The sequence below is a fragment of the Chrysochloris asiatica genome, unplaced genomic scaffold, assembly GCF_000296735.1.
Source record: "Chrysochloris asiatica unplaced genomic scaffold, ChrAsi1.0 scaffold00258, whole genome shotgun sequence".
Taxonomy (NCBI): Eukaryota; Metazoa; Chordata; class Mammalia; order Afrosoricida; family Chrysochloridae; genus Chrysochloris; species Chrysochloris asiatica.
Genome location: NW_006408776.1, coordinates 3676862 through 3702262, shown reverse-complemented (window position 1 = coordinate 3702262; position 25401 = coordinate 3676862). Strand labels below are relative to the sequence as shown.

Sequence of the window (25401 nt, the reverse complement as noted above, 5' to 3'; positions counted from 1 at the left end):
GGCCTGGCTGCTAACTGAAAGGTTGACAGTGTGAATCTACCAGCTTCTTTGCAGGAGAAAGATCTGGCAAGCTCCTTGCCTAATGCTTGTTGTTGTTAAGTGCCGCAGAGTTGGTTCAGACTCACAGCGAGCCTTTATTGGGTTTCTGAGGAGCGGCTGGTGGATTTGAACTGCCAGTCTTGGAGTTAGTAGTTGAGTGCTTACCCTTCATAGCCACACCAGGACTCTTCCCTAAAGTTTGCAGCCTAAGAAACCTGATGGGGCAGGCCTGCTCTGTCCTGTAGGGTCGTTGTGAGTCCGAATAGACTTGACAGCACACAACAACAACAACAACAACAGAGAGCTGGATACTATGGTATTTTTGGCAAAATTCTTTCATATATACTTTTAATATTTTCTTCATTAATAATATTGGCCTTGGGGAGGACTTCTGGCAAGATGGTGGAATAGTATTGGCCCTGGATGTTTGATTTGTAAGTTTGTTCCTTCAGAGGTTTTCCATGTCAACTTTTATTGTTAGCTAGGTAGAGTTTCTGTTTTATTTATATGGAATATAAACAGAAGAGTTTTTTTCCAGATGAGTGAATGTTAAAGCTTTTTGATTTGCTATTTAAAAGAAATTCCCAGGTTTGTGGACTGTATATTATAAAGTTCTGTATGCATGGAAAACAAGAATGATAAAGATTAACAGAGTTGAATGTTCAAAAAAATTATTTGTTTCTTACTGGAAAATTAATAACAGACACTGGCAGATGATTTTTTAATCCTCTTTGCCTAAAAATATTCAGAGCATCGTGGGGAATGGAGAGAATGTAAATTCTCTATGCTGTTGGTATCAAGATCATATTTTTTCAGTCTTATCTTCCATGAAGTAGGTCTTAAACACTTATAGTAGACTAACATGCCATGTTTTTATATTGACAAGAATTGCTCAAAAGCACACTTTATTTGTTTGGTCTTATAAGATTCCTTGTTATATGTAAATTTAAAAATGATTAATCCTTAAATAAGAGGTTTCATCCTTGTTTTTCTTTTGTAGTTGGAAAGTTAATTATAAATTAAGTTTCATAGTTTAACTTCTTATACAGCTATTGACTGAAATAACGTTTTCTTTCTGGTAGTTGTCAAGCAATTTCTGTGACGATTCTTTATCTAATCCTGGATATTCATATCCAGCGTACCAAGAACAAGTTAGAATGGTGACTATGGCATATTTATCCATATGCATTTATATTTTACTGATGCATAATATGGCTTATTAAGACTTGTGTAACATTTTAAAGCAGCATGATTGAGTTCTTTTGAGTTTTATCAAATTCTGTATGCAGTATGTCAATTTAACTGTAAGTGGTATATAGTATACCATTTCATAAAATGTTTATAACATCTGCATTATTGCAAATTAGAACCATATCAGCTTCTATCTAAGCTCAGTGTGGAAGGAAATATTGAAAAAATTTTTTTCTTAACTTTCCCATATTAAGCTCTCTCAATGTGACTAGAGGGAGAAGTATAATAAATAAATTAGAGTAACTTTTTCATTACTTATTTCTTATAGGACTCTCCAACTGCCTCAAAACTCTGCTTTCCTGAAAATGAATCTCCTCCCTCTTCACCAAAGCACCAAGATACAGTTAGTATACCAGAAACATATAATATAGTCTAGTTATTTCATTCAGTTTCAGTAAAGTAATTTTCTCTAGTTTAATGTGTAAATATTACTTGGGCTTCTATTAAAGTTCATTGTTTTAGTTTTATTAAGTCAGTTATAATAGGTTCAAATTAGAATCATATTTTATTGTTAAAAAGCCCCCTTTTATGCAAAGTATGGTTGATTAATTTGTATACCATATTTGTAAGCTGATAAATTTTATTTGGTTTAAAAAATAAATAGGAAAATTCCCAGAGAAATATGACCAAATATACAAATTCCGAGAAGATGCAACCATATTATACTTTACCCATTTTCTCTGAGTCCAGCAGTCCTAAGGTAAGAAACATTCCCCTCCTTATGAGCACCGGCAGCATTTTTTTTCTGTTTGCTCTAAAATATGTTAAGGAACCATGGTAGGGTAGTGGGTTGTGTGTTAGGCTGCTAACTGCAAGGTCAGTGGTTAGAATCCACTAACTCCTCCATGGGAGAAAGATGAAGCTTTCTGCTCTTGTTTAAGATTTATAGCCTCAAACTATACAGTTGCAATGAGTTGGAACTGACTCAAAGGCACTTAACAAAAACAAAAACACATTGCCCAGTCTGTGCCAGATGATTACTGGAAATATGTAACACCACTGTAGGTGTCCTTTCTACTGAAAAAAAAACCTCCAAGTGACTTCTCTTCAGATACCTGTCTTAAATTTGATGAAAATTTACTTGGTCTCTGTTTGAAGTCCCTCCCAGACTTTCCTGTAAACTGCTGATCTTGCTATTCCATTTAAAAGCCTTTAGAGTAAAGACCACCACTTTTAATGTGGACTTGACTGCCTTTTCAGCCTCATTTCATGTTATGGTTCGTTTTGTTTCCTTTTTCCACTAATGACACAGCCCTTCTGTTAGTCCTCAAAGATGCCATGCTCTTCAACTCCTGGTCTTTGAACATGTTTCTTGGGCTCACTGGAACACTTCATATCCCACATCTTCATCTGGTTAATTTCTGTTCATTGATTACTTCAAACTACTCTCTTTGTTGTTATTGTTATGAGTCATTGAGTTGGTTCCAACTCATAGTGATCCTGTATGGGTTTTTCAAGGAACGGCTTTTGGGTTTGAACTGCTGACTGTACGATTCAAACCTACCTTAACTGTTGAATGTTTATCCTACAGCGCCACATCAGGACCCCTTGGGACTTTAATCTAATTAGGCCAAGTTTCCCAGTAATATTCATCATAGCATTTGATCATATACAATAAATATTATGCCTTCTAGAAATGCCCAACTCTCTATTAACGTCAGCGTTCTCTAGTAGAACCTCCCCCCAAAAAATCCCCCCAAAATCTTTATTAGAATAGAGCTATAGAGTATCCCTGGTACCTACTGCTGTTTAGTAAATATTTGTTGAATTAATAAGTGGAACTTTTTAAAGCTTTAAAAAAGATAAACTTTTGTTATTATTTTCTTTGTTTTATGAACATAATAGACTCTTACTTATTAGGATTCTTCAAGATTTTGTAGGAGCAAGGATTTTCTTTCACCCTCACATACTGTTTTACTTTTCTAACTTTTTTTTTCTTTTCCTTACCCTAATGATGTCTTTTGTAGTTCATTTCACATGTTGTACACATTACCTTCTGACATTGCTTTGGGAGTTCCTCCTACCTGGAATGGACTTTGACTTTTCTACACATAAAATTACACCCTACACCTCTTTCTGGACAGACTTTTAAGAATCTTTGTCAGATTAACCTCAGCATAGTAATGATCTGTTCTTTATTTCTGAACCTCCCAAGTTACTTATTGCCTTGAGCGGTGTACAGGGTTATTCCAGTTACTCCTGATCTCTAAGACTTTAAACTCCCTAAGGATAGGGAATATATGTTCCTACTTTTTATCCTTTTTTATAGTGTGCCACAGTAGGATAAACAGTGGACTGCTAACCACAAGTTCGGCAGCTCAAATCCACTGCTGCTCTTTGGAAGCCCTGTGCAGGCTCACTATTAGTCAGAACTGACTTGATGGCACTAACAATAGGAGCAAAGTACTGGGTACATAAACATTAAATAAACAAAAGAACAAATATAATTTTACTGGTTTGGGCAAGAATGATTTGAATATGAGGTACTGGAACTATAATACTTTTCATTTGTCAGTCCAGAAAAAAGCAGGAAATCTTCTTTTATTAAAAATATAGGTAACATACAATTTCTTAGAGTCCTGGTGTGGCCCTCTAAGGAAAGCATTAGACTGCTAACTGCAAGTTCAGCATGTCAGATCCATCAGCTGCTACTCAGAAACCCTAACAGGATCGATATGAGTCAGAATCAACTCGTTAGCAACAACAACAATGTACAAGTTCTAGAAAGAGCTTTTATAAATTACTTCTGTTTTGGTAAAAGGGTAGTCTAGGTAATCCTGTTGTTGTTGTTGTTAAGTACCATGGAGTTGGCTCCGACTCATAGTAACCCTGCACAGGATTTCTGAGGCTGCAAATCTTTACAGGAGTAGAACGCCTCATCTTTGTCTTGCGTAACGGCTGGTAGTTTCGAGCTGCTGACCTTGAGGTTAGCACTATGCTACCAGAACTCCTTTAGGTAATCATAGAAACATGAATTTATGAATTAATAAATTTGTTCCCTCTGCACATGCAAAGGACTACTTATACATTATGTTCCCCCCATTTGCCTTTTTTTAAGAGTTTGAGAGGAGCTAGACTATCATAGACTCCTAATACCCTCTGATGGCCAGCGCAGGAAGGACCTCACCAGTTTTCTCAGTTCCATATCACCAGCAGGTGAAAAAGGAATAGTTCTGTTAATTGTCCCTGAGACCATTCTATTTTCACACAGACATTCCTTTTCCTTGTTCTTCTGAATGCTCCTCCTCTATCCTGTCTTGTCCTTCCCCTATGAGACTTTTGTTCCCTGACTCTTTACTTCCCTCCCTCTCTCCTTTCCCCTCTCCCCTCTCATTCTCTGCCCTCTGTGTTCTCCTCCTTAATGCTTGACAAGGTTTCACCTGTCTTGCCTCTCTTACCCAATTCAGACAAAAAGGTACACCTTTCCCTCTTTCCTTGTGATTTATAATCTGGTTATGGTAAAACTTCTTGTTGTTAGGTGTAACCAGTTGGTTCCAACTCATAACGATCCTTTATCGGGTTTCTGAGACTATAAATCTTTGCAGGAGCAGAAAGCCTCATCTTTCTCCTGCTTCGTGCCTTGTGGTGGGTTTGAATTGCAGACATGTGGTTAGCAGTTTGGTGCTTATCCTACATTGTTACCAGCCTGCTCCTCAGTGATATGCTTCAGTAATAAGGAAAATGATCCCACCACCAGCATAAGCTATCTGGTGTAACCTTAAAAATTCTGCAAATTACCTATTGACCTCTTAAATATCTGATCATGACGCTACATGGACATATGGTATGGTGCTTGTTGGGTCAGTACTAGACTGTGAATTGTAAGATTGACAGAGCAAACTCACCAGCTGCTTCTCGGAAACCCTATACAGAGTAGCTATGAGTTGGAACCAACTTAACAACAACAACAAAAACAGCAATCAGACCACATTGTAAAATTCCATCCATTATTATAAATTGTAAACATGCTAACTTTTCTTATGTTTTATTGCTAGTTTTCAAAAACATTGTAAGTTTTCATAATCCTTTCAAATCCCTTTTGGAAATAGGCAGGGTAAATTATTTTTTTTTTAAATCAGTATAATGTTTTATTTTCACAATATAGCTATAATATGGACTAGGCTTTTTGCGGACAGATATAAGAACCTAGTCTCTATTTGTCACATTATACCTATGACCAATAAACAACATTCTTATCAATGGAGAAAAGATTGAAGTTGTCAAGGACTTCATTCTTCTTGGATCAACTATCAACAATCACGGAAGCAGCGGTCAAGAAATCAAACGACATATTGCATTAGGCAAATCTGCATGAGACCTTTTAAAAGTGTTGAAGAGCAAAGATGTCCACTTGAAGACTTAAGGTGTGAGACCCAAGCCATGGTATTTTCAATAACCTCATATGCATGTGAAAGCTGGACAGTGAATAAGGAAGACAGTAGAAGAATTGATGCCTTTGAGCTATGGTGTTGGAGAAGAATACTGAAAGTACCACGGGCTGCAAAAAGAACCAATAGGTCCGTTTTGGAAGAATTGCAGCCAGAGTGCTCTTTAGAGGCCAAGATGGCCAAACTTCATTTCTCATACTTCAGACATATTGTCAGGAGGGCCCAGTCATTGGAGAAGGATATCATGTATGGTAAGATGGATGGTCAGAGAAAAAGAGGAAGACCCCCAGCGAGATGGATTGGCAAAGTGGCAGCATCGATGGACTCAAGTGTGGCAACAGTAGTGAGGCTGGCCCAGGATCGGGCAGTGTTCGTTCTGCTGTGCATAAGGTCACTATGGGTTGTACCGACTCGATGGCACCTAACAACAACAACAACAACAACCTATGAAAATACGAATTTTAAAGTTTTTCATTTGAAACAGTGGCAACAATGCTGAACTTAAACATGGCAGTGGTCGTGAAGGTGGAGCAGGACGTGCAGTGTGTAGTTGGTTTACACTTGGAGTCACTGAGTTAAGCATCATAGTGGTCATGAGATGAAGATGGGCAGTATTTTGGTTCTTTATATGTGGGAGCATTGTGAGTTAGAAATAGCAGTGATGTTGAGATGATGGTGGGCAGTGTTTTGTTCCTTTATATATGTGAGTTAAACATAACAGTCGTCATGAGATGAGGACAGACAGTGTTTGGCTCCTGTATATGTGGGTTCACTATGAGTTAGACATAGTTATGGTCATGAGCTGAGGATGAGCAGTGTTTTGTTCCTTTATACATCGGGCCATTGTGAGTTGGAACTGACATGAAAGCAGCTTACAAGACATTTGCTGAATAAAGTTGTAGGATATTAATTTAGAAACAAGTTTATGATATTAAAATGTACTCTCAGTTTGAGGGAAAAGTAGATTATAATGCACTTTCTTCCATAAAAGACAAATTTCCTCATTTCTTTGAATATCGTAAAGCCTTTTTTTGACTGTAGAAATAAAGCTAGCACAACATTGACCATTTAACATTTCTCAGGTATGCAATTTAGTGCTGTCAGATTCTCTGATCATGTTTTACAAACATAGTCATTGCCAGATTCCCATCACCATAGATGGAAACTCACTGCTGAAAGCCTTTTTAAACACTGATTTGAGCTTCTATTATATACTTACACTGATTAGAAGAATTTTTTTTTTAAGGTAAAATTCAGAAAAATAAAATTAACCATTTAAAACTATAATTCACCAGCACTTAGTGCCTTCACTAAATGGTGCAGCCGTGACCTCTAGCGAGTTCTAAAACATCATCACCCCAGAAGTAACCCCTGAGTTTACTAAACAGTCCTGCTCCAGCCCCTCGCTCCACCTTGCCAACATCTGGCAGTCACTTTTGTCTCTGTGGATGTACATTTATTCTGTGTGTTTCACCATCTATTGACTCTTTTTAGCACTATATCACTGCATAAGTATACGTTTTCTAAACAAAAAGAATCCTCATTAGTGTTTGATCATAACATGATTAACTGAAGAAAAGGATTTGATCAGCTTTATTGATTTTGGTGTATTGTACTTGTTAGCCTTAATTGGAAAATGTCTATTTTAGTAAATATAAATGTAACTTTGATTAAAAATTCTGGATCCTACTAAATGATTATGAAACTGTGAGATTTCTCCATGATTACTTATTATTTTTGTTGTTGTTAAGTGCCTTCAGTCGACTCCAAATCATAGCGACCCTGTAGAGGGTTTCTGAAGAGCAACTGGTGGGTTTGAACTGCTGAACTAGTTCAAACCAACCTTTCAGTATAGTGCTTATCCTATAGCATCACACCAGGACTCCTTGTTGTTGTTGTTATTAAGTGCCGTCGAGTCGGTTCCGACCCATAGCGACCCTGTACAGGGTTTCCGAGGGTGTAAATCCTTACGGGAGTAGAAAGCCTCATCTTTCTCCCGCGGAGCGGCTGGTAATTTCGAACCACTGACCTTAAGGTTCGCAGCCTGATTCGTAACCACTACTTAGAGAATTGAAGTTTTGTTTTCTTACTTATTAATATGGTATTACTATAATCTTTTTGGTCAAAGCTTTAGTGTTTTCTGTTTGTATTTGGTATTATTGTTGTTGTTAAGTGCAGTCAAGTCGGTTTTGAACCATAGTGACCTTGTAAAGGGTTTTCGAGAAGTGGCTGATAAACTTGAACCACTGACCTTGCAGTTCAAACCGACTTTGAGTCCAGCATATTAACCCACAGCGCTGCACCATGCTTTTGTGTTTATTTTTAATGTAACGCTTCCTTTCAAGTCTTAAAGTATATGTAGACTAAGAATTTTCATGTGTGAATTTGTCCATTTTTATGAGATTCAGCAATGTATTTTTAAAGCCATCTTAGTAAACAACAACAAAAAAGTAGTTAATTTTGAATCATTAAGTAGAGAAAGTACATGAAATAATATGAAATCATCAGCCTAAATCTTTTCCCCAGGCTGTGCATCTAGATTGCCAGTAACAGTTGCCTTTCAAGTCAATTCCAACTCATAGTGGTCTTGTGTGTCAGAGTAAAACGTGCTCCGTAGGGTTTTCAGTGTCTGAGCTTCTTTTTTATTTTCTATACTTTTTGTTTTGTTTTGTTTTTATTGTGACTGAGTGATAGTTGATATGGGAGAACATTGGTTTTACACCATCGTTTCATTGCAATGATTACAATCTCCTCCATGCATCATTCAACAGTATTTGCTTCTATTCCCTTTTTTTTTATTGGGGGGTGGGGTAGGGGTGAGGGGGAGATGTACAGAAAAACACTCAGGAATATATAATCAGTTAAACATCCCAAGGGCACATTTTGAAAGCCTGCCTTCTGGCTGCCAGTATGCAGCCTTTTTCCTTTCACGAGTCTAGAGTCTTCAGTTGCTCTCTTTCTCTCCATGTCCTCATCTCTGCCTCCATCTCTGGTGTCACTGCTTCTTTGGATAGAGTCCCACATTCCTTTCATGCTCTTCTCCCTTGATGGTCCAACGGCCCTCTGTTTCTGGAATGTAAGATTAACTACTTTCTCCTTTATGTTATAAAACTTCTACCTTTACAGTTGTGACAATCCCAAATACCAACTACTCACTATTGAATCATAAGAATCTATCTCCATGTCCTTTCACCAGACCCATCTAGACAAGAGAAAACTATTCAGTGGGGATTCTACCCTCTTTCCCCCCAACACTCTGAAAGTAAACTCCCTCTTGAAAACTTGTAAGCCAGCCACTTCATGCCTTTATAGCCCTCCCTCCATTTTAGGTTGGTGGTATGCTGTGGAGTTGGTTCTGACTCATAGCGACCCTGTATAGGGTTTCCAAGGCTGTAAATCTTTATGGGAGCAGAAAGCCTCATCTTTCTCCTGCGGAATGGCTGGTAGTTTCAAACTGCTGACCTTGAGGTTAGCAGCCTGACTTGTAGCCACTACACTACCAGTAGCAGAGGCTGCGTTTTTTGGAAGTAGATCTCCAGACCTTTCTTACGAGATCTATATCGTCTTATCTGCTTTCTCAGCACTTTTATGTCAAAATTAAAAAACTTAAGTTTTAAAATGTAAATTTTTCTTTTTACTGCCCCTAAGCTGTGGGTTAATGTGACAGACTGCAAAGCCGTTTGAACTGCAAAGTTGGCAGTTCAAGCTCACCAGCTGCTCCTCGGAAACCCTGTACAGGGTTGCTATGGGTTGGAACAGACTTGACGGCACTTAACAACAACAACAACCTTCTCTTATTTTTATTTCTTGTAATGTTGTTGTTAAGTGCTGTCAAGTTAGTTACAACTCATGACTCTGTATAGGATTTCCAAGGAGCATCTATAATGGGTTTGAGTCACTGATTTTGCTGATCTTACAGCACCACACCAGGATCCTTCTTGTGATACTACTATAAATTTGTTAGTGAACTAATTCAGCAAATATGTATGGAGCACCAACTGCATGTGAGGTACAGTTTGAGGCACAGTCATGTGGTCCCAGTGTAGGGCCTGATGGAGTTGACATTGAATAAGTAATTGATCGTAATTACACTTAATAGAGAATAATGGGTAGGCAAAGAACATCTACTTAGAGTGGTCAGGGAAAGCTTTCTTGAGGAAGACACTGCTATTCATTTACTGAAATATGGGGGTTGTTCTCAAATCTGCCTCTTGTTCTCACATCCAAGCCTTGTCTATTCTGTCTTCTGAGTTATCAAATGTGGCCACTCTTCACTCTCTTTCAGTGCCCTACTCAGGCATTCACCATCTCTTATGTATTACAATAGCAGATTCAGCATCTATTCTTCCTGCCTCCTCTGCTTTGCCCTGTACAATTCCAGCATTGGCATTTTTAATAAGATTGATTGATTCTTACCTTGCTGTCCCTTCTAATGTCTCTGCTTCCTAGCTGAGATAACCAGTGCCCACCCGCTGCAATTAATGCTGTTACTTAGTTACCACATCATTGAAGGATATTTCCCTCTGCTTCTGACAGGGATAGTAAATTAAGAATGTTCGTTAATATCCTGTGCATACGTCTAACTGTGTAATTGCTGTAGAGGCTCCAGAGAGCTCTTTGTGATGAGTATCAAGCTAGTATATGTCTGAGATCTAACCTGTGCTTTATGAATAAATTGCAGTAAAATTTCATTTGGGTATTTCTTAAGTTCCCAGTAAACAAAAAATAGGAATCAACACTAGAAATTGTCGGCTTTGTCTGTAACTATGAGGTTTTTTCAGACCATGCAAAATGTTCAAATATATTTCAATTACTGAAAAATTATTCGATATTGTATTTATTTCTCACATAAGATTTATTTTTTCTAAAATGCACTGAAGAAACTGCCTAAGGAATCAGTTAAGTAGTTGGAGAAATTCTGAATTGAGGAGTTTGTGTTTCTGTTTTTAAGTGTGTATGTGTGTTTTGTTTGTAGTAAATTTTACTGTATGCCATGTGCATACAGCACTTACTAATGGTGATGATTATAAGCACTGACTCATTTAGATTAAATGCATTTGAATATAGGAAACCAAAAGCAGTGATAAAAAATACATTTTTAGTTCACAGGTAACATTTACTTTAACACAGTGGCTTTCACCCTCATAGTGTTTGAAGATTGAACTTGTATTGCCATTTTTGACATTAGCTGGCTAATAAATCCAGTTTGTGCGTAACCCAGTCTAACACTGATAATATGCATAATGAAGCACATAATGAGTTTTCTATCCAAAGGAAGGTCTGCTCTATGCATAGTACCAATTACCTTTGAGTAATTTATTAAATACAGTTGCTGCATTTATATTACATAGTGATTGTTACATTCTGGCATATTAAGTAATTTTTAGACTACAGTATATAATTTTAAAATAACATCATAGTAAATACTATAATTTTTTTTTTTTTTTTTGTAATCTTTATTATAGCATCTTTGAACAGAAGCACAAATAATTCTTCAATACTGATTGACTTACAGCATCATATGGAAATCTCATTTGTTAACCGAGTACCTCCTGGCTGCTAGAAGAAGGGATGTTTAATTATGCAGATTCTAAAACTTTATAGTTTACAGAAGCACTAGGAAATTATATTCTTCTTGTACTCTATAATTTTATTACATACTGACTCATCTTTTCTCTTAAGCTAATTTCTAGAGTACCTGGTCATTTTTATTCAGTCAGATGTAAGAATCTGGACCTCACTGTCTATAGGAATGATATATAAACAGTACTATTCTGTTCCATAGGGTCAGGAGAAATATGGATTGCTCAATGTAACAAAAATTACTGAAAATGGGAAAAAGGTTCGGTAAGTACACCAACTGGTAATGTTCCTGTGTTTTATCTTATTAAAATAAATATAAATTACTAATGCACTTATATTCTAGTAGAAACCAAAGATTCATAAGAATTTCTAATTGTATGTTTTCTGTTAAGATTTATGTAACATTGTCATGAATTATCTTTACAATTTTCTTTTGTCATGATATATTTAAGGTAATATTAAGTTCAAAGTTAAGGCAGAGGATACTGAGGAAAGCTTTTAAAATTATTTTGTCTTTTATTGTGTTTGTATAATAGATAATAATTGGACATAGTAAAAAACAAAATATTTTGTGCAAAGTCACTCATTCATTAGCTCCTCTCCTCAGAAGCAGCTAGTATTATGTCTCAAGTTTTAGCGTTTTCTTCTAGAGATTGTGTAACTATGTATATGTTTGTATGTGCATAGATTATGGTTTCAAACACAGTGTTTTAACAGTTTATCCTGGAGATGGTTCCAGTTTATTACATGTAAAGCTGCCACATTCTTTCCAATTGCTACATAGTTGTACGTTGTATGACAGTTGTTAAGTGCTGTTAAGTTGGTTCCATCTCATAGTGGCCCTGTGTAGGGTTTCCAAGGCTGTAAATCTTTGCACAAGTAGAGAGTCTCATTCCTATAGAGAGACCAATGGGTTTAAATCCATTGTGGGTTTAAACTGACCTTGTGGTTCTCAGTCCAGTGCTTATCCTACAGAGCCACAGCACTCCCATTATATGACTGTATTATGGATTATTTAATCCATTTCCTGTTGGTAAACATTTAGGGTGTTTGGAATTTTTTGCTGTTACAGCATTATACTTTATGATCTTGCGTAGTTCCTTTTGCAAGTATGTAAATATGCCTGTAGGAAAAATTTTACAAAAGTAAGAGTGCTATGTCATATGCAGTGATCCTTTTGAAGGTGTTTCATTTATCTGAAAGTAAGCCACACATTGGAGAAAAAATGTAGAACAATGCTACTCTAATTTTGGAACATCTTTTTTTGTATTAGAAAACAGAAAAAATTTGAAACACAAGAATGTTATTCATGTTAACATGAAATAGTTTTGTCATTTTTAAAGAATCAATAAATATTTTTAAAATCTTACAGTTTTAACTTTTTTACTGTAAATATGAAGCTTAAACTTACAAGTTCATTGTATGTTTCTTTCTCTCGCTCTCGCTGTCTACTATCTATCTGCTGTCTGTCTGTCTGTCTGTCTGTCTGTCTATATATATATTTAAACAGAAGATCTTAAGAGATTTATTAATTTTTAATAGTACTGAGTGTCCTCAGTTCAAAAATTTTTGAGAACCACTGATACACAGGAAATTAAAAAGCTGTTTTGCCTTTTTCTAAAACATATTCAGATGTCCCACAAGCATGTGAAAAGAAAGAAGCTCAGCATCATTAGTCGTTAGGAAAACGTCTACTAAAACCACTACTTCACATCTCCTGCAGTGGAAAATAGCAGGTGTTAGGGAAGATGTGGAACAGTTGGAACCCTCAGCCTCACCCATGGCTGGTGACAATTTGAAATGGTGCAGCTACTCTGCAGAACAATTGGATGATTCCTCAGAAACTTAAGCACATAATTACCAAATCATTGTTTTGTTATTGGTGCCTTGGAGTCGGTTCTGACTCATAGCGACCTTATGCATAACAGAATGAAACTTTGCCTGGTCCTGCATCATCCTCACCTTTGTTGTTATGTTTGAGCTCATTACTGCTGTCACTGTGTCAGCCCCTCTCCTTGGTCATCTTCCTCTTTTTCACGTATACTCCACTTTACCAAACATGGTGTCCTTCTCCAGGAACTTGTCTCTCCTGATTAACATCCAGAGTATGAGAGATGATGTCTCACCATGCTTGCTTCTAAGGATGTTCTTCTGACAGAAATGTTATTTGGTGAGAGTTACAGACTGTGGCTAGAAGAGACATTAGATAATTCACTATACCACATAACCATTTACTTGTGTGTGATACTAATGATATTGTTTCATGAGTTCCACATACCATTGGGTCACCGTTCTTTAGAATGGGCACAGATATGAAGCTCTGTCTGGCAAATTTCTTGGCACAGAATAGTGAGCACCTCCAATGCTTTTTCAGTTTATTGAAAGATTTCAATTTGTATTCTGTCAATTCCTGGTATCTTAGTTTTCACCAATGTCTTCAGTGTAGCTTGGATTTATTCCTATTCCTTCAGTATCACTGGCTCTTGCTCATAGGCAGTCTCTTCAAATATTTGAACATCAACCATTTCTTTTTGGTGAGTGACTCTGTGTATTGCTTCCATCTCTTTTTGATGCTTTCTGCATCATCCAATGTTTTGCCCATAGAATGCTTCAGTATGGCAAGTCAAGGCTTCAGTTTTTCTTCAGTTCTTTCAGCTTGATAAATACTGAGGGTATTCTTCCCTTTTGGCTTTCTAACTCCACGTCTTTGCACATTTCACTATTATACTTGATTCTCTCCTCTAAAGCAGTCCTTTGACATTTTCTGTTCAGCCCTATTACCTCCTCATTTCTTCCATTCACTTTAGCTTCTCTGTACTCAACAGCAAGTTTCAGAGTCTCTTCTGACATCCATTTTCAACTCTTCTTTCCTGTCTTTTTCTGACCTCTTACTTTCTCCTGTGTGATGTTTTCTTGATGCTACTCCGTAACTCTTCTGGTCTTTGGTCGTTAGTGTCTAATGCAGCAAATGTGTTCTTGAGATGATCTCCAAATTCAGCTGGGATATGTTCAAGGTCATATTTTGGCTCTCATGAACATGGCTTTTTTTTTCATTCCCTTTTGCTTTAGCTTGAACTTGGATATGAACAATTGATAGTTGTTCCACAGTCAGCCCTTGGCATTGTTTTGGCTAATAATATTTAGGTTTTCTGCCATCTCTTGCCATGGATGTGTAGTCACTTTGATTTTTGTGTATTCCATCTGGTGAGGTTCATGTGTATAGTCCTTTTGTGTTGTTTAAAAGAGGTATTTGCAGTGAATACGTCGTTCATCTTTACAAATTCTGTCATGTGATCTCTCCTATCATTTCTATCACCAAGGCCATGTTTTCCAACTACCGATGCTTCCTCTTTGTTTTCAACATTTTCATCCTAATGATTGTACATCTTAATTGCATGTTTCATCAATTTCAGTAGAATTTTCCAGTTTTATTATCACTGAGGAGAGATTGTTGAGTAAATTTCAATAATAGTGGTATTAATTAACTGGTCTTCCTTGTATGCATCTGAGTATTAATTATCTTATCACCAACATCATTCATTATACTTCAAGATAGCTCTTGAACTTTTCTTTTTGATAGTAAATGTGATACTGTTTCTCTTCAGTTTGTTCCCAGTGTAATAAACCATATGATTGTCAAATTCAAAATGGCCAATATCTGTCCATTTTAGCTCTGAAATTTATGCGCATACAAGGAGACAAGTTAATAATGCTTAGTACGGAGTACTGGTGTGGTGCAGTGGGATAAATCACTGTGGTTCAAACTCACCAGCCACTCCTTGGAAACCCTATACAGGGTTGCTGTGAGTCGGAGTCGACTTGCCAGCACTTACCAACAACAGCAGTGCTTAATATATTGATGTTTCTGTGTTCCATTTCATTTTTGACAACTCCCAGTTTTCATGGATTCTCAGTGGCTAGCCAGTCAGAAGTAGTCCACCTCTCGTTCTTTCTAGTCTGGCTTAGTCTGGAACTTCACTGAAACCTGTTGTTCACCATGGGTGACTCTGTGGGTATTTCAACTAAAGGTGACATACCATTCAGCATCACAGCAACATGCAAGCCACCACAGTTTGACAAACTGACAGACGAGTGGTGGAGAATTCTCGTATGACCTAGCAATTCCACTCCTAGGTATACATCTGAAAGAATTGAAAACGAGTTCCAACAGATACCTTACATGTCAAAAGTTCATGGAATTGTTAGTCACAATGGTCAAAAGGTGTAGAACAATTCAAGTGTCTATCAGCAGATAATGATAGACAAAATATGAAATAAACATACACTGAAATAAAATTAGTCATAATAAGGAGTGATGTTCTTATACACACCACCGCATGGATGAACTTTGAAGACATTATGCTAAGTGAACTAAGCCAGACACAAAAGGAAAAATATTGTATGATTCTACTTTTTTGAATTCCTAGAATAGGCAAATTCATAGAGACAGAAAATAAATGAGAAGTTTCCAGGAACTAGGTGTGGGGAGAAATGAGGAGTTAATGGGTACAGGTTTCTGTTTGGGCTAGTAGATTTTTTTGGAAATAGATAATGGTAATAATGATCACACAACATTGTGAATATAATTGTTGTTGCTGTTAAGTGCCATTGAGTCAGTTCCGACTAATAGTGACTCTGGATAGGTTTAGTAGGAGCAACTGGTGGGTTTGAATCACAGGCCTGCGATTGGCAGTCCATTGCTTGGCTACCACACAGTGCTACACCAGGGATCCATGGCTATAATTAGTGCTACTAAACTGTACAATTAAAAATTATTAAAATAGCAAATTTTGTTAAATATTTTGCCACAGGAAAAAAATGTTTCAAACCAAACTAGTTTGCATAATTCTGTGTAAATTTTTGAAAACGATGAAATAAATTATTTTTTAGGAATCATATAGTAGTACCAAAAGTATTCCAAAAGATATTTCTCAGGAAAAACAACAAAAACAGGAAGAGTGGCCAGATCATTAATTTCACTCATTGCTGTGTGCTGTCAGTTTATTCCCACTCATGGTGACCCTCTAGGACAGAGGAGTACAACTTCATAGGATTTCATAGGTTGAAATTTTTACAAGAACATTTCTCCAGGTCTTCTCCCCACAGAACTGCTGGGTGAGTTTGAACCACTGGTCTTTCTGTTAGCAGCTGACTGCTTAAGCTTTGTGCCACCAGGATACTTCCTGTCTGCAAACTTATCCTTAAAAAGATAAAAATAAAGACACAGTTGTACAAGTGGATTCTACTAAAGAATAAGGAACAGATAATTACAGTATATGTAAAGCTATTTCAGAGTGCTGGAAAAAAACCCCAACAACTTCCAAATTCTAAATCTGGCAGAAACAGTTCAACTAAAGCAAACCCCAAAACCCATGCTATTTGGAAATTTTAAAACTTAGGCAACAACCTTATCTAAATTTTGATTGTTAGATTATATTTTAGTAAAACTCTTATTAAATAAAAATTTAGCAAGCTGAATATAACAAAAATTCATTATGATCAAATGGAGTTTATTTTGGGCATACTGAGAGTGTTCAGTGATAGGTTATCAACCTATCATCAAAAGAGATTTATTTTATGATCAGTTTCATAGATGTTCCATAGGCTACTGATAACATTTAATATCTGTTCTTAGTAAAAATGGTCAATAATTCTCACATCAAAATAGACATTCACTTAAATGATAAAATATATATGGCACCAGAAAGCTTTCTAATTGTATTATTTTCTAGTTTTACTATATTGTAGTAAAAAGAATGTTATCTCCGCGGGAGAAAGATGAGGCGATCTGCTCCCGTAAAGATTTACAGCCTCGGAAACCCTGTTCAGGGTCGCTATGGGTTGAAACCGACTCGACGGCACTTAACAACAACAACAACAACATCTATATTTTATTTACACTTTCTGGACATATTATTCAAAGTTTGAACACAATCGGTAGAGGCTGATTCTGAAAATTAAATGTTTAGTGGAAATATGCTAATTTAAATAGCTTTCGTAGGTAGGAGTCAATTGATGCTACCTAAAAAATACAGTTGTTGTTTTTAAGTGTGACCGAGTCACTTCCGACTCATAACAACCCTTTCTAGGGTGTCCAAGGAGCAGCTGGTGGGTTTGAACTGCCGACCTTACAGTTCAAACTGACCCTGGGGCCCTGTACGTATCCTACAGTGCCACAAATATAAATTTACAGATAAATACACAATTTTCTCATATATTTTAAGAGATCCACCAAACAAAGGAAGAAAATAATTGTGTAGCAAAATGATCACAGAATATGCACCAGATACATCTGTCATGTCAATATCATTAGATGTCAATGAACTATATTCATTTATTGAAAGAAAACAGACTGAAGCACGAAGCAAAACTCATCTAAATACACACAAAGGAGACCCCTTAAAAAAGTAATGATTCAGATTGGGCGGAGGAAGAGCATGTCAAAGGTATGAAAAGTGAAACAGGAATAGGGATCTTAATAGCCAAGTTGACGGGGTGGTAGGTGGGACACAAACATTAAGCCACACAGAGATGGGTACTTGACAGTGGTATAATGTTGTGAATAAATAGCCACTAAAGATCTATTTGTTAGATATAGCCATTCACCAAATAAAGTAGTAGTAACCAAAGCAAAAACTACAGGGAATAAAAAGAAAAAATATTAACATCCATAGTAAACTTTCTTTTACTATTGTTGTTTCATGCTGTCAAGTCAGTTCTGACCCATAGCGACCCTGTGTAGGGTTTCCAAGGAGCAGCTGGTGAGCTTGAACCACCGACCTTGTGATTCAAACCAACTTTGCAAGTCTAGCACATTAACCCACAAGCGTACCACACCAGGATGCCTTCCTCTATAGCTAGTATGTAAATAAAAATTAATGAACTCTTCTTAAAGAAGCATATTGACTCATTGGAAGAAAAAGACTAAATAGAAAAATCTAATAGTCATGTTATTATTATTAAGCCATGCTGTTCATGTAGCCATAGAAAGTAATAAGATAGTAAGTAAGACTAGTTGGTAGATACTAACTTCTACATTCTGAAAACAGAAAATCTTATTTGGAGTATCTATAGAGCTTTCTGTGAGTCCTGGTGTGGCGCTGTAGGATAAGCACCGGACTACTAACCACAAAGTCAGTGGTTCAAACCCACCAGCCTCACCTCGATGGCACTTAACGTAGAGCTTTCACAGCACTGGCTGTGTGTTGGACAGAAATGTAAGCCTTAATGAATTTCTGCAGTAGACAGATTAATTTTACCTCTCGGGATGTGAATATCTTTATAAGTTGGTTTGAATTTATTTTACTATTTTCAAAAACACTGATATACAGCTGCTATTGTGGCATTGTGGGTTAATGTGCTGGATTACAAAGTTGAGTTGAACTGCAAGGTTGGCGATTCAAGCTCACCAGCCACTCCTTGGAAACCCTATACAGGGTCGCTATGGGTCGGAACTTTCTCGACAGCACTTAACAACAATTAAAGTATTTGCTAAGCCTGAGATAAGTAGTCTTGGTGGTGCAATGGTTAAGCACTCAGCTGGTAATCAAATGTTCGGCTGCTAACTGGAAGGTCAGCGGTTCAAATCCACCAACTATTCCATGGTGCATCCTGCTTTTGTAAATGTTTCATCCAGAAACTTTATGGGTAAATTCTGCCCTATGGGATCACTATGAGTTGGAATTGACTTGACAACACCCAGCTGGCCTGACTTGAGGTCAATACAAAAATAAATAAAACTGCTTCTGACTTTAAATAACTTAAAATTCAAGTTGGAAAGTAGCATTTAAGCCAAAAATCTCTTAATACATAAATAAAAAAGGAAAATGAAGGAGAAATTGAGTGGAATCTGAGTACACTTATTGGCTTCAAATCGCTGAGTGTTGTTATTAGATGCCATTGAGTTAGGTCCAAATCATAGTGGCCCTACATAGGGTTTCCGAGTCTGTAAAGCTTTACACAGGAGAAGAAAGCCTCATGTTTTCCTTAAAATTCTAAATAGGAACACTGATGATAGAATATTGTGAATCTTGCCTGCACCTCTAGAGATAGGGCAATAGGTAAGTGGAAAACTTGTTAAGTTCTACATTACTTTGTTTATCTCTGGACAGTGGATTGAAGGAGAAACCTTTACATATTTCTGTATTCAGAATTTTTATGTATGTGTGCTGATTTTGTAGTCTAGTAAAAACATTTAAAAATATGTTTTCAGTCCATCCTGGTGTGGTGCTGTAGGATAAGCATTAGACTGTGACCCACAAGGTCAGCTGTTCAAACTCATCAGCTGCTCCTCGGAAATCCTACGCAGAGTTGCTGTGAGTCGCCACTGACTTGATAGTACTTAACAACAGTAGTCAAACCCATATGTCATTGGTTGTGTATTTATAGCGTATCTACTTTCTACTGCCTTGTTGTTGTCAAGTGCTGGTGAGTCAGTTCCGATTCTTAGTGACCTTGAACAGGGTGTCCAAGGAGCCGCTGGTGGGTTTGAACCACCAACCTTGTGGTTAGCAGTCCAGTGCTGATCCTAAAGCATCACATCAGGGTTAGGAGGGGGAGAGAAAAACCAAGAAATCTAAAACTGTCTGTATCTATAAAGAATTATGTGAGGTGAGCATATTTGTCTATTTGTAGTCAAGAATAATAATTACTGCCAAACTTGTCATTTGGTTTGTGTTATTTTAAAATAAATGAGTGTCCCTGATACACTGAATTAATATCGTGTGGACATATTTAGGCACATTGGTCATAAGTGTTCTGATAGCTTATCTGTGTAATTTCACACTTGGGGGGCCTTCATGGTTAGTTTGGGACCATAAAATGATCATTTTCATTAACATTATATCTCTAACAAACCCAGTTAGAATGTCAGTTAATAACGATCAGTCGTGTGTGACACTGAAATAGCTAAGTAGGTTTAAATGGTACAGTTACATTGGAAGACTTGGTTAGTGTTTAATTGGTCACCTTTATAATTACAGAAAGAACTGGTTGTCTTCTTGGGCAGTGTTGCAGAATTCATCTTTACTTTTTACCAAAACTCAAGGAAGTAGCACAAGCTGGGTAAGTGTCCTTTTTTAGTACATTCTTGCATTTAGATGATGTGTATCCGGTGGTACCTGAATTTCAGAAAGTAATTTCCGAAGTCTTTCTAATTGTAGAGCTATTCTGTTAATATAAATAAAGTTTTCTTAAGGATGCATTGTGTTTAATAAGAAGAAGGAATCATTAGAAAGGTTTAATTAATTGTGTTATTAAAATCAACAGATTGTTTTATCCACTTCTTTGAAAATTAGGACCTAATACCAGGGCATTATGGAATCAGTATATTTCTGACCAGATGTTAAAGCTTTACTGTGTTTCTAACTTTGCTATTTCAGATACTTAGTCTGCAAACAATACTGTGGCGAGCTCCTCCATGAATCGTGGTTTGATTCCTTGGATACATTGTGATTAGTGATTCAGATGCCAGTGTCAGTATTGTCCAGTTTTTAGAAGAAGAAAATTTGAATTTAATGCACAACTCCTCAGTTACTTGTAATACCAGTTCTAAAATATTATAATTTGGTACATAACATAATGACTAATGCTTTTTAAATTCATAATATGTGTCATAATTGCTTTATGTGTGATGATGAGCAACTCAGGAGTCGCTATTATTATTGTTCCCGCTCTTTATAGGTGAGAAAAATGAGGTATAAAATAAGTAAGTTTTTTAAAGTGTTAATATTGAGGTGTCAAATTTACTTAAGTGTCAAATCTAGGTTTAGATCTTGGACATTTGGGCTCCAGAGTCTATACGCTGCACATTTTCTAGAATTGTTTGTTAATTAAGTTTTAAGTGTTAATAATGACTTTGTTGTTGTTGTTAAGTGTCATCACATTGGTTCTGACCCATAGCGACCCGGTATAGAGTTTCTATGGAGCGCTGGTGAACTTGAACCGCCAACCTTGCAGTTCAAACGGCTTTGCAGTCTGGCGCATTAACCCACAGCACCACACCAGGACTCCAATAACGGTTTATAGAATATTTAAAATGAAATGAATCTAAATGTTTGGTTTGCTTTATGAGCTATCATAACCAATATACTCTTACAAATATTGAGTTTCTTTCAAGCTAATAGGTCTTAAAGTTTTTTAATAGGGCTTATGTTAGATAAAAGAAAAATATATTTTAGCATTTAATTTAATTTTAGTCATCTGAATTTATAACTAAGCCATGTAATGTAGCATTGTTCTTAATCAGGGCATGTTAGTCTTCCAATGCCAGTCTAAGTTTTTCATGGATTGAGCATGAAGGTGAGCATTCTAGAATGTTTCTTCTGCTTTGTTCACTAATCCTTTGATTTGCTTTCTGTTTGGTCAGAGAAGTGAAAATGACCTGTAAAATGTTTTCTATTGCAAAGAATTGAAAGTTTGTTTGACATATCGTAAAGTAAACTGATAATTTTTTTTCCCCTCTTTTTCCCCTGAAGGAAAACATATGGTTATTTTTATGTTAATACTTTCCTAGAGGACAGTGTAATTATTTTTCCTTCCTACTTATGGCTCATGTTTTATTTAAAATTATGTAAAGAAAATGAATGAAAGAAGGGGAATGGAAACATTAATTAGTGGTAAAGAAGTACCTGTAGAAAGCTGAATAGTGGTCATTTATATCCTAACTATTGGTGTTTAAAGAGTAAAAATTTGATATGTACAGATAAAACAGGTAGAGTAGTAGCTAAGTGGAATAATATTAAGGTAGATAGGTTTGTATGAGATTTAAAGAATTTTTTTAAAATTAAAGATATGCAGTGAATACCCACTGCATACAACCATTAGTACAAGTTGTTATTGTTGTTATGTGCTGTGGAGTCGGTTCCGACTCATAGTGACCCTGTACAGGGTTTCTGAAACTGTACATCTTTATGGGAACAGAAAGCCTCATCTTTCTCTCACGGAACAGCTGGTAGTTTCAAACTGATATCCTTGCGGTTTGCAGCTTGATTCGTTACCACTACGCTACCTGAGTTCCTTAGTTGCATTTTATTTAAGGTTTCCACTCTCAAAGACCTTGCATTGTTCAGAACTCATAATTAAAACTAATCCTGACAAAGGATGTGAGGTATTTCTTTTTATTATGTATATTAATACCCTGTGTCAGTAGTAGAATCAGTTTAAGATTTCCAGCTTTGAAGTTATAGCATTTTAAATTATTTTTTAAATTTAGGGATTTGCTATTTGAGTTTTCTGTCTTTTAGTTAATATGTTTATATTATATCATTTCAGATAGAAACAAATAAAATGCTGTCACATTTTTATAGTCTGAAAAAAGACAAAGCAGATGTAGGTTGTGGGAAATGTTTGATTACACATTCAGTCCTTGGTGTTTACTTCATGATAAATTTAAAACTTCAGAGTGGTTTGTTTTCCCCATTCCCCTATTAACATATTAAGGAAAGAAAACCTAGCTTAAATTGCCTAGGTTAAAGCAAGTTAAGATCATCTAATTATATGTGGATCTGGAGAATGCATTTTATTTAGTGTATGCTACTGTATAGTCACAAATACTAAATTTTGGTGTCAGTTGTAAGCTGTGCTCTATTATATCAGTAATAAGAGTTGTTCAAAAAGGATTTTAAAGAATTGTAGCCTTGTTTCTCTATTGAGAATAGTAGCTTATCGTAGCTATTGTTGTTAAATGTTTCTGTTTATGTAATAGAATTAAGTCTTACCTGAAGATAGGTAGTAAGTAATACAAGCTCTAAAGACAAAACTTGCGTGTCGTGAAAGTTGCCCTTGAATGTCCCTTAGGAACATGCTGTGTTAGAAGCCAGAATTGACTTTTTTCTCAGATGGTTTGAAGAGATTGCTTTTTCTTGAGTTGAGATTGGGTGGTTTGTGTTAAGGGACCAGATAGTAGGAGAAATGTGTGTCCTTAAACAATAAAATCACATTTACATTTACTTCATGAAAATATACTGAGATCCACTTTGAGAACAGGTTAACATCAAATATTCACTTCAGGGCATATTCCATGGGTGGAATGCTGAACAGAATCACTCACATTATTTGAATCTTTTTCTTTGATATGTCATGCTTTGTATTTTTGCTGGGCATGCATAGCTAAAATTGAGTAAGCGAAACGCACACCTGTTGTGTACATCTCTATAGGATCAATTTTACATAGATGCTATAAGCCACACTCCCTGCCGTTGAGTTGATCCCGATGATGATAGATATTACACCATCCAAAACTCTAGTGAGCATTTCCTTCTCTTTTAAAATAGCTACCTTCCAGATGTTATCCACTGGGCTGTTATATATCAATAATAGAAACCTGTACTGCTTTGAAACATTGCTTGCATCTTATTTAACAGCCATATAAGCTTGCTATGTTCTGAGCATTGTGTTATGCTTGAGGACTTTTAGCTATAAGGTGTATGTTACAGGGTATGTAGTTTATAGAGGGCTTATGGAAGGGGAATAACATGCCCCTGGTCTTCCCAGTTTACATTATAGTTGGTAACAGCTTGGACACTAGACATCACATAACTCTATGCTCACTGTCAGACACCATTCATCAGATTGCATGAATATTTAAAAAACCACCAAGCAAATATCTGCTGTTATTTAAAAATTTGTTTGTACAGGCTTTAAAATCTCCAAATAAAATCACTTTTGTTGTTGTTGTTGTTAAGTGCCGTCGAGTCATTCCAACTCATAGCTACCGTATATAGGGTTTTTAAGGAGCAGCTGGTGAGCTTGAACTGCCTAGCTTGCGGTTCAGACGACATTACAGTCTAGTCCAGTAACCCACAGCACCATACTGGGACTCCACAGTCACTTTTGGGGGCCAGATACTGCTTTGGTGTATGTGATGGGGGATGCTGCCCTGAGCATTATAGGATGTCCACAGATGCCAATGGCAGCTCCGCCTCCAATGTAACAACCAAAAATGTCTCCATGCATTTCCAGGTGTCTCCTGTTGTGTGCTGGCAAGTCAGCTCTGACTCACGGCAACCCTTTGTAGGGTTTCTGAGTGACTGGTGGGTTTGTGCTGCTGACCTTGCAGTTAACAGTCTTGTGCTTATCCAACAGCACCGCAGCAGGACCTCTAGGAGACAAAGTTTCCTTTGGTTCAGAACCACAGTCCTAGAGGAAGGAAAGACAGGCTAGATGGGAGACCAGAGGACTTTGTCCAGCAGGTCACGAGGTGGGTCCCAGAGATTTCTGAGAAAGGGGCTCAGCAAGATGGTGGAGTTGCAGACCGGGACACCTTTCTGTAGTCTTCCCTTGTGAGTGTTGGCTAAGACAAGTCTGGTCAGTGTGTAACCTATGTGAAGCATCTTTAAAGTAAAATATATGAATTTATATAACATCAAAGACAGAAAGTACTTGAAGATAAATTCTAGACTTTGCAAAGATACCTGGAGGTTTAGCTTTGCTGTGTTATGTGTCTGCTTGTAGAATTGTATTTGGGGCCTATCTGGTTCTGTTACATTTTTCTCTTGTGTGTCATTTTTCCATTGTACCATGTTATGACATCATCATTTTCTTCCCTTTTTCCATTAAGTCATTCTGCCAACAGGGCTCAGACTCTGAGCTCTTGCTTTCTTCTTGGAAAAATTCTGTCAGTTGCCGGCCTGCTGTCGCCTATGTAAAATCTGATCCTGTTTCCGCTGTCACTGTATGTGTTCTTGTTGTGTGCCCCTTGCCACAGATGTTATATTTTCCTCGCCATGAATACATGGGGGTGTGATTTAGCTAGAGAAAATGGGAGTAGATTTTGAAAAAGAGTAAATACTAAAATAAAAATAAGCAAGAAGTTGTGCCAACCAGACTGAAAATATTTTTTCTAGCCAGCTCATGTCATCATATTTATATTTGGTACTCTGTTCTGTGTGTTTCTTAGCTTACAGTTAACCATCTACAGAGCATGTAGTGACAATAAGTTAAATGAATTTTTGTGGTTTTGTTAAGTAGGCATATTCACCTTTTGTAACGTTTGGGATCTGTCACTTATACTGAGAAAGTTATCAGTGCCCATCATACGTAGCCTTAATGGATATATACAGTTATATGATGAAACAGTAATTGTGTTTGTCTTTGGATGACTAAGGGTACTTAAAAGGTAAAGACTTTGTAGAATGCAGTT

The 25401-nt window shown here is 36.7% G+C and overlaps 1 protein-coding gene across 3 annotated transcripts in view; it reads left to right on the top strand.

The window, feature by feature from the left end:
- ARHGAP12 (Rho GTPase activating protein 12) overlaps window positions 1-25401 on the top strand; it is a 109327-nt gene that overhangs the window by 64257 nt on the left and 19669 nt on the right. For 2 of the 3 annotated variants that reach the window (XM_006874035.1, XM_006874033.1), the window contains 3 exons: window positions 1559-1633; window positions 11464-11525; window positions 20243-20324. In XM_006874035.1, the coding sequence (XP_006874097.1) occupies window positions 1559-1633; window positions 11464-11525; window positions 20243-20324 (219 nt within the window). Of the gene's footprint in view, window positions 1-1558; window positions 1634-1975; window positions 1991-11463; window positions 11526-20242; window positions 20325-25401 lie in introns of all 3 variants that reach the window. The other variant, XM_006874034.1, reaches the window with a different exon arrangement.